Below are 10,190 nucleotides of genomic sequence, written 5' to 3'. Positions count from 1 at the left end.
GTATTGGAGTCTTACGTTGGAGAAACGATAATAACTACAGCAAATTTGTGGATGACGCACCAAATATTTAGTAGGGGCTAAGAGATTTTCCGTTTCGTTTCCATTGTTGTTTATTTTTACCTCCAAGCTTTTGAAGCTATAGTGTTAATGTTTTCAAATAAGGCAAGTTTTGTCTTTAGTGTTTTGGACTTTTTTTTTTTTTCTTTTTTTTTTTTTTTTTTTTCAAAGAATGGCACACCAATAATGGTTTCAACAATCTCAAAATGCTCCAAAAAAGGCATGGCTATGTAACTGGTGAGATAATGCCTCATTTCACTAACACACACAAAAAAAAGCTTGATAATTTTAATCTCATAGAATTTGTCTTTTTTGTTTGTTGCTGCTCCCTTTAATTGTTTTCAGTTTTAGCAAATTTAACTGGTTTAAGTAAATCAGATTAAACGTTTTTCCCCAGTTGGGATTAAGTTATTTCTATTTGCTATATGCCTGAATAGAGGCAATTTTGAAGAAAAAAATATATAAAGAAAAATTTCCACATGTCTCGGTTGTCCTCAGAAGCTTAATGTGACATTCATAAGCAATCACACATCATACTGTCCAGGAAAGAGATGGGTTCTGTGTTCCAGATATGAATGTGTTAGGGTGAGAAGTGTGCACATTAATCTCAAAGTTACATGTAAATTTGGATCACGGTTCCCTGGTCAGTGACCAATTCTGTAGTAGGGTTGGGGTTAGGGTCTAAATGTCCGCTTTCAGTGTCACTGAAAGAGTTGTAGTGTGGTCGCCATCCAGAAGACGGCGCCACTGGTGTTGCTTAAGCGGAGCCACCTAGTTAGTACAAAAAACAAAGATGGCGGACCACCCCAGATAAAGGAAAGCGAAAAGGTCGATGGATTCCGGTATGGGACGCAAAATGCACTTTATGCGGTTCTATTTTGAAATATAAACACTCGACAAGCTACTTAAACTATCACCTTAATAGCAACGAGCCAGCGGCGCAGCGTAAGTAAACTTTATACTAACTCATTAATTGATAACTTACATACTTAGCACATTGTGAAAAACAAGAGGAAAGATATCACAACATTTACCCATGTCATACAGTTTAAAAGGCAATTTTCACAAATGCTATGGAAGTAAGAAAGTAGACCAGGAAGTTATCTTTAAAAGTGTGAAAGCTAAAAATACTATCAAGCTTGGTGGTGGTGGCGGCAACATGCTGTGGTACTGCCTGTAATTCAAAATCACTTATTCATTATAAGAAAATCTATCTATTATTACAGAGACATTTTTGATACATTTTGTGTACGGTATGTTTTGAATTTATTTTAATATTACACTCTGAATACCTTAGAGTGAAATATATTGATGTAGAAATTCCAAGAAACTACTAAAAAGCAACTTCTGATCTATATAAGGGTTTTGTTCATTCATTTTCTTTCCTCAACACCCAAAAACTTTCCTGACTTTGTCATACATTTTCACAAAGACACAAAGTCAAATTAACTTCATTGAGTCCAAATGTCCAAACAAGTTCAGAGATTTTTTTAAAATGTAAGTTGTAATATTCCTTGACGCTACTTTATGCATATTTGCAGACATTCCTGAGGAAGATGTTGAAAGAACCCTTCAGATATTGGTCGACTCGAGCGGCTCCTTTGTCACGCTGCTGACAGCCGTAGTCCAGATGAATGCCAAAGGTATGATTTGCCTCTTCTTTATTGAGATTGTCTCACACCTCCGTCTTGCCTCATCCATCCTCAGGAGAATCCTAATGTACTGATACCGAGGGGGAATATTTTTTTTTCTGTACAATCTGCTTAGCAATGATTTATTGATTGCTGCTTCCACCCTTACGAAGAATTACCGATCCTTTTTGGGAAATCACATTTTCACACCTTTCATGAGTGTGTATGTGGCACAGGTCTCCAGAGGCAATGAGAGGGGGGGAAACTGACTTTGAGGAGCAGCTATGCTTGAATCTCTGTGGTGTCGCCCCTCTGCTGCCAGTGGTTAATGGTTTTCTTCTGATTGTCCGACTGTCTTCCCGTTAATCACTATTTTCAGTATTTGGTGAGTAAGTATCACCTGATTTCATATGTATTCATTCCTTCTCCAAACCATGAAAGCACACTGTTCACTCATAATGATCACAGACTAGCCCCTCTAAGGCATAAGCAGCTGATAAACAAAAAAGGAAAATAATAAAAAACAACCCTTGCCCACATAGGAGGAGTCATATTAGTGGACTGAAAGCTTTGATGCTCCAGAATGTCAGCTCCACGGATCGATCTAGCACAAAAACACACACACACACACCTGACCAATCAGAGGCGCCTATCTGTTGTGGACCTGCTGGGCACGGCGGTTTACAAGCTTCAAAGAGCTCCTTTTAATACACTGCTTTGATAGCCCTCAGCCTTCACTGGCCCCACCGACTATCCACTGGGGAGCGTTTTAGCTTTAGTGGGGGAGAGAGGCATAGCTGTTGATCATATTAACAAGCTTAAAAAAATAAAATAAAATAAAGTCAAAAGTATCACCTAAAGTTTTGGGGGGGATTTTCAACATTTAACGTTTAATCTAAGAATGGAAAAAGAGAAATTGAAGCAACTAATTTTAACAATATTTTAAAAAGATGCATCTTTGTGTTTAAGTTTCTGAAATGAATAGTCGTATATTCACATGCATGAGGAAGTTTAGTGACAGTAGTAAATCTCTGTGCGAGGATCAATTCAAATTTAGCAGGATATAGAGAAACAGTTTGGTTAATAACCCTAAGGGGGAGACAAACTATCATCTACCAAATCCCATTAGGCGTCAGGATCTAACTCAGTGCAGTGAATTCACATAGACATAAAATAATTGGGCTGTCATATTTTTGGTTATTATTTGTGTTTGCTATCATAAAAAAAAGCCAGAATTAAGTTATTTAGATGCATTTCAGATTTTTTCATTTGTCATCATTATCTTGTTTTGACATTTTCAGGTGAGTTACTGCATGCAGGATGAGACTTCAGAAGAAAAAAACATCAATATATTTTCTCTTTTTGAGACCCACGTAAATTTTTTGGAGCTTTAAATTACTTGCACGTAAAAGTGGATAAAAAAAAAATGAAAATACTTAAAATACTTTTACTCCAGCAATTAAAGCATTTTACTAATGCCATATTGTTATGTCATTGGCTGCATGGTAGAGCTATAAAGTGTACATCTGCTTATTATTAGCACATTCCAGCAAACAAGATAAAAAAAACAATAAAAACATAAATATCAATTATTTGTGTTTTAGCTGTAATTAGTTAGCCCTGCCAGTTACTGGTCTCTTGATGTACAGTAAGATCTAGAGGAGCAAGTGGCTCATGAAAAATTAAAAATGCAACCACTCAAAAAGTTGCAGTAGGTTACAATATATCTAATATGACAGTCAGAAAATTAAGAGTGCATCTGTTTATAAATCCTTTTAAGTTGTGAGTGAATTTCAGCTTTATGCTGGTTCTCATCATATAAAGGCTCAAGAAGCAGTGGATTATCTTTTCACCTGCTGAGTGTTATATTATTTTAGTCACTTAAGCAAAAAAAAAAAAAAATTGTTGAAAAAGGAGGATAGAAGGTTTGTCTGAATTGGAGAAACTTTCATTATTTCCAAGTTTAAGAGCAGCTCAACCATCAAATGATAATTAAAACAAAAGACTTTGCTCAAATTCAGCTTCATAACTTTAACTTCATACTGCAAAATCTTCACTTTAATTTTAATTTTGCAGATATGATCTCACACAGCAAGATTTAAAAAACATCATTGAAAAAAAAAATCAGGCAAATAAAATAGCTTTCTTTCATTAATGGAGTTGTGCAGTTTTAAATACAACAGATTATGTCTAGAACAGTTATAAAAGTATTTTCTTTACATGTTTGGTTTTAAATGAAAAGTCCCCATTTAGTTCCTTTCAGCTCGGGGAAGTTGATAAGACCAGCAGCACTTAGCAGAGATATCTGATGACTCTCAGGACCCCACTAACTACTGATTCTGCTGCCTGTGAGGTTTTGAAGAGGGGGGCGTTGAGTGTTTTTTCTTGTTCCTGCAACCTGTTCTAGCGTTGTGGCCACCCTGATCCAACAGAGAGGAAATGAGACAGACCTTGTCCCCCATTATTGTTTAATTGGGACATAGTAACAGTCATACTCAATGAACTGTTTTACATTTTAAACATTGTTTTTTTGTGTGTGTGTGTGGTAGGTTAGCAATGCATAGTGCATAATTGTGATGTGGAAGAAAGATTAGAAGTGGTTTTCAGTTTATTCTCAAATAAAAACAGGAAAAGAGTGGGGTGCATTTGAATGCAGTCTATACCCCTTAATTAAATCATGTACAACCAATTACCTTCAAAAGACACCTAATTAACAGTCCGCTTGTGTGTAATATGATCTCAGTATAAATCCAGCTATGCAGTGAGGGGCTCAGGTTTGTAGAGACATTTGAGTCATGAGGCTTAGAAGAATAAAACTGTGGAGAAGTTTAAAGCAGGGAACCATACCAAGCTTTGAGCAATGGCCAATCAATTGTGAAATCAAAGAAAGTGCAACTGCAAACCTACAAAGACAGTTTTTTTATTACTTTATTTAACCAGGAAATATCCATTGAGATTTAAAATTTTGTTTACAAGTTGTCCTGGGCACAATAAAATCAGCTCAGGTCAGAACATCCATAAAAAAAATTAACATACTACTAAAAACAACTAAAGGGTAAGGAAAACTAAAACAAGTCCAATGGCATGTTCAATAGAAAGACTAATTTAGATAAAATAGTTCAATTTATATGTTTGATTATTTAAAGTGTTTAGTAACTATTTTAAGCTCAGTCAATAAAATTTGTTCCTTCAAATCTAGCTGATTTTGGAGCAGACGCAGAAAATCTGCAAGAAGTTTTTCTCCAAATTGTATGAACCCTTGGCACTACTGGCAATAGGAACAGCTTTTGCAAACAAAAGTAATAAGCACCTGTATTTCATCAAACATGCAGGATGTTAGAAATTAAGGGAAAAGGCCAGGAATAGCTTTACAAATGAGGATATGTGCACTGACAAAGCAGACCATCCAATAATGAGTTGGACTTCTAAGGTTTGTGATGAATCTCAAAGCTTTCTGTGATTAAACACTGTAAGGAGGTTTTTATATGTACTGCATCTCTATAATCAAACTGTCAATAAAAGTTGCTAATTTCTTTACCTGAAAAGAGAGACAGGACTTAATTTAGAAGAAAAACCTTTCTTTAACCCTAATGTGTTTTTTACCAGCTATTTCAGAGAGAATTATTAATTAATGTAGCCATCTACCTACTGAGTGTGGTTCTACACAACTCTACTCTGAACCAACTTTAAAAAATGACTCTAATTTGTTACAACTAATTTTATTAGTTTTTTATTAGAATTATTCAAATCAGAATTATAACTTAAGCAAAACTAATAAAATTAGCTGTAACAAATTTGAGTAATCCTTTCAAGGTGGTTCAAAGATAATTTTTTTCAGCGTATGTGTCGTTTTCCTTTACAACTGAACACTGGGTGAAGTTGCCATAGCAGGACGGCCCCGGACTCCAAAAAGTAATGCAACACAAACACAACACAACTGTACCATAAAGCAAAGAGAATGGTGCTCAAGGTTAAAAACAATTTGCTAATTTGTTACCTGTAGTCAAATTAAGTTACTTTATTTACATTTGCATAACATGACAACTTAAAAAATGCACTTGGATAAACTTAATTTGATAACTTGCGATGCGACCAGTTAACACAACATATTTCACTGTTGTCACTGTTGAGTTTTACCAATGGTGGGCATGACTCTTAGACTTTAAACCGGTGACTCCAATCCTTAGCCAATCAGTGACCTGCAGTCTTCTGATGTTGTGTTTTCAGCCCAACTCTGTGCGCATGTAACCTCAGTGAAGTAGTTTCCGTAAAAGGGGATTGGTACCATGTAACCGTTACTAGTGTAAAACAATTACACAAAAAGGTACTGGTGGAAAAAGGGAAATTTGGGCCTTTATCATATGTCACGGTTCCCATGGTAGTGGCTGAGTCATGCTGTGGAAATATCGCAGACGAATTTCAGATTTTTCAGATATTTATCAATAGAAAAACTGCAAAACCTTAGATAATTTCCCCTCCACTTCACAGTTTTGCAATACTTTTTGTTAGTGTATCACTTCAGCTGTAATGTGACAAAATATGAAAAAAAAAAAAGTTTAAGGGGTATGAATACTTTTATGAGGCTCTATGACTTTAAAAATTGATACCTAAATATATTACACAATCACTAATTGAAACCAGTGATGGAATCCTTTATAAAAAACTTGTGATGTTTATTTTTTATGTATTTTTTACAAAGGTAATAATGTTAACCCATCACCTGAATTTTTAAAACACACATCCAGTTCGATGGCATGATTGCAAATAGGCGAAGCTCATCTTTTGGATGTAATTATGTGCTGTGTAAGATGGTGAGAGATGTGCTGCCCTGTTATCCTGCAGCCTTAGAGGCCAGAGGAAGATTAGAGCTGTGATCTCATTCCCAGCACTTGTTTGGAGTCTGTCAGGAAGAGAAATGCCAGCATTAGAGAGGTACCGCCACACTCCTGATATGATGAAATAAGAAGAAAAGGGGAAAGGGAAAAAGATGGAGGGATGGACAGAAAGGACCATGCCCTTCTCTGAAGTGTCAGTAGCTTGTTTATTCTATTTTTCATTGTAGCTGCTGGGGCAAAGATTCCCATTTTTCCTTTATTCTTTCCCCTCCACCTCCTGACAAAAAAGCACTGCTCTCATTTTTTATAGGTCTTGCAAACTCTCATGCCCCAGTGAAAATTACATTGTGAAACGGTAGAAATTTCAGGGCCTGCCTGTGCTCTCCGCTGTCCCTCGGAGCTTTCAAACAGTCAACAGACTGTGAAGAATAAATAATAAAAAACTATTGATTATTTTGATGACTGCAAGATTCAATTAGGTATTAATTTTGCCCTCCAGTGGACCTATCAAGCAACTCAAAGGAGAGGCGGTGGGCGGTGGGAGGCGGGGGGTGGGTCCGAACGCATGCAGAGCGCGGCCAGGCTCAGACAGAGGGGAAAATGTGTTTACGGCGGCAGGCGGAGAGGCGCATCGATGTGCAGCGTCCCACATTTAAGTGCTCCGCAAATGAAGCCCTGATGAGTAGTGACATTGTTACCAGGGATATGAGTATTGACCAGTCGGCTCACGGATTTTAATGACAGCTTAAACTACTTCTATTGATTAACATTTTCATAGATTATCATGTGTCATATCAGAAAGGGCAGATTGCCGTGATGGGCACATTAAAAAGGCCCCTCTGGGCAGCAAGTCATCGACTACCCTGATTGACGCAGGGGATTGTTGATGCACGCAAAGGATGAGGAGGGGATTAAATAAGACCCTCACCCTCCTCCTTTTTCTGTGCTTATATATATACATATGCTGGTCACCTGTCCTGTGCTTAGACATATTTAGGTTGGAGCTGATTCATAAATAAGAAAGAGGGCCGTGGTTGTGCTGCGCCTCTGAGCCTGAGGTGGGGTGAACGCTGTCTGAGGAGCTTTCTAGTCAGAAGACACAAGGGGGAAGAGACAGAGGGAGGGAGAGGGAAAAGGGAGGAGGTGACATCTTCAGGGGTTTTCTTTGGAAGTTACCTCCGGCTTGAACGCGTGGTCGCAATTCAGACACAGAAAGGTTGAAGAAGCGGCTCCTGGTTGGGTGGGAAGGACATTCTGACCGCCGGGTTGTTCCATGGTGGCTTTGCTTTGAGCTTGCTGAAACCTCGTTTTTCACGTTTTCTTCTGGAGCTTGGCGAGGTAGGAAAAGTTGTTTTTTTTTGGAATGTTTTCTTGAAGTGATTCTAAAACTAAGTTTGTAATACTTTAAATGTACCCTGATTATTATTTTTTTGTTATTAATGGATCACATTGTTTTCCACTTGACCGATTGATGCTTTTTGTTCAAAAATGAACATAATTGGCTTCATGTCTTGCTTAAAGTATATACTGGTTTGTGCATCAGAGCAAGATGTCACCTTTAGTTTAACTTTATGTCCCCTGAACATGTGAAAATTGATATAATTGATATAAATTTTAGCTCACACACTTCCAGATTAATTTATTTGTCACCTCACTGTAAATAGCTGCCATCTCTGCTTATGGCGAAGACGAGGCACATGTCAGGTAGCGGTGAGCCCTGGGAGATGAATGTATGGGCGTTTTAGGTCTGCAGGGCGCGATGGCAAAGCCACGCGATCCGTAACAGTACTTCACCAGGCAGCAGCCGACAGGATCAGCGGGGAAGCACCAGTCTCGGATAAAAGAGGGAGCCGAGGAGGGGAGGGAGCAGGAGAGAGAGGGAGAGTGATGAGTGAGCAATAGGAAGGTGAAGCTGGGGTGTAGAGAGAGAGAGAGAGAGAGTAGAGACATAGAGAAGGAGTTGCTGAGGGTGAGACACTGAAGCAATCTAACCAGGGGCTTTTTCTCTCTTTTTCCCCCCTCTCCTCCCTGTTTCCCACCTGCGCTCCCAGCTCCCATCAGGATCCGATGATTACAGGGCAGCTGAGCAAGCCGCTGCTCTCCCTGCGCAGCGACATGAGCGTGGCAGAACTCCGGGCGGACGACAAAGCGGCCACCCCAGACAGCGATTTGAACGACGAGACCCTGCTTCTGCCCTCTGAGGCCACGGACAGAGAGGGCACTCCCAGCAAGCTGTACGGTAAGTCCACTCCGCACACCTCCAGGTCCACCAATCGACCGGCTGGGCTCCGACTGAGGTCCGCTCGGAGTGGAAACACAGAGCTGCAGGAGATGGGACAGGTGCAGAGTCAGGCAGAAAACTAAGCGCATGAACGAGCAAGTTGAACTTTCTTAGTGGTTTATTGTAGAAGTGTAGAAACTCTTTTTTCTTTCTTTTACTTAATTTTTCAAGCTGAATGAGGAAGTTTGTGTTGAAATGGCTGTACCCAAAATCAAATAAATTTAATGTAGTTTTTGTTGAACGTTTTCAGTGTTTTGGTTTAGTTTTCTATAATTCCTGCCGTGGTTTATTTTTAGTAGCACCAGATCTACATAAAATCTTTTAAAAAGTTGAAATTACTAATTTGTTGTGCTTCATTAGATAGTTCCCCCTCAATAAAATACAGGAAGAGTGATAATTATAATTGAAATTTATATCAAATAGGTTATAATGTAATGCTGAGTGACATTAATATCTGTCCTATATAGATGTATTACCTTCATAATGTAACTGAGGTTTTCATTGTTATTCTAATATATAATTGTTGTTCTTGCAGATTGAAAATTTCATTAATAAATACAACATTTCTAAATGGCTACTTTGAATATCTCCTAAACAAATTAATTAATATATAATATATTTAGATATATGACTCATTTTTCATTAATCAGTCATGTGGAGTGATTTAATCACTGGACCTTGTTATGAATCAATAAACCAAATGAATGAATTAATAATCTGGAAGATTTTCTAATTAGAATTTTTAATTAAAGAAAACGTATTTGAACCCTTAGGCCTATATTTTATGGTTATTTTTATTAGAAATATAACAGGACGACTGAAAATTGATGCTGACATGACGTTGCTTCCTGAGTATATAATTAATGTGCTGCAAAGAACAAATAAATTACTTTTTAATTTATGACTTTACTGACAAATGAATGAGTTTCCCCCCTATAATTAAAAGATTCTAACCGTGTGACATTTTCTTTTATTGATGTGAGATTTTTTTGTGCGAAGCTGTTTAACCAAATATGATCCGAAGCATATATAGAGCTCTTTTTCTTATCTTTTAATATGTTTTATTGTTATTATTTGTAGCTTTATATGTTACTACATTTGTTAAGTGGATAATGACAACTTTAGAGTATATTTTTATGCAAACTTGGTCTGTTTCATTTCTCCATCAGAAGTTGTGTACATCCCTGCTGCCGTGCTGTGTGAAAGTGTATAATGTGTCATTCGGGAGTTTGGCATCCAATTATTTTTGGGGTGGTTACATTGAATTTACACTGCAGTAAACTGTGTGTTTTACTTGTTTGTCAGGATTTAATGAAAGTTGTTAAAGGGACTCACTTGCTGACTCTTTGTGTAAGTGTGTGTGTGTGTGTGTGTGTGTGTGTGTGT

General features: G+C 37.6%; 1 protein-coding gene across 6 annotated transcripts in view; it reads left to right on the top strand.

The window, feature by feature from the left end:
- Positions 1–832: 832 nt before the first annotated feature.
- The window catches only part of pou6f2 (POU class 6 homeobox 2), a 95,361-nt gene continuing 86,003 nt past the window's right edge, over positions 833–10,190 (top strand). For 2 of the 6 annotated variants that reach the window (XM_007569109.2, XM_007569106.2), the window contains exons 1-3: positions 838–1,002; positions 1,599–1,700; positions 8,575–8,762. In XM_007569109.2, the coding sequence (XP_007569171.1) occupies positions 8,591–8,762 (172 nt within the window). In that variant the 5' untranslated portion in view covers positions 838–1,002; positions 1,599–1,700; positions 8,575–8,590. Of the gene's footprint in view, positions 1,003–1,598; positions 1,701–1,924; positions 2,078–7,687; positions 7,862–8,574; positions 8,763–10,190 lie in introns of those variants that run through there. The other 4 variants (XM_007569107.2, XM_007569108.2, XM_016680209.1 and 1 more) reach the window with 4 other exon arrangements.

This window comes from Poecilia formosa, unplaced genomic scaffold (genome assembly GCF_000485575.1).
Source record: "Poecilia formosa unplaced genomic scaffold, Poecilia_formosa-5.1.2 Scaffold236, whole genome shotgun sequence".
Taxonomy (NCBI): domain Eukaryota; kingdom Metazoa; phylum Chordata; class Actinopteri; order Cyprinodontiformes; family Poeciliidae; genus Poecilia; species Poecilia formosa.
The sequence above is the reverse complement of the archived record's forward strand: the minus strand, read 5'-3'. Positions and strand labels throughout refer to the sequence as shown.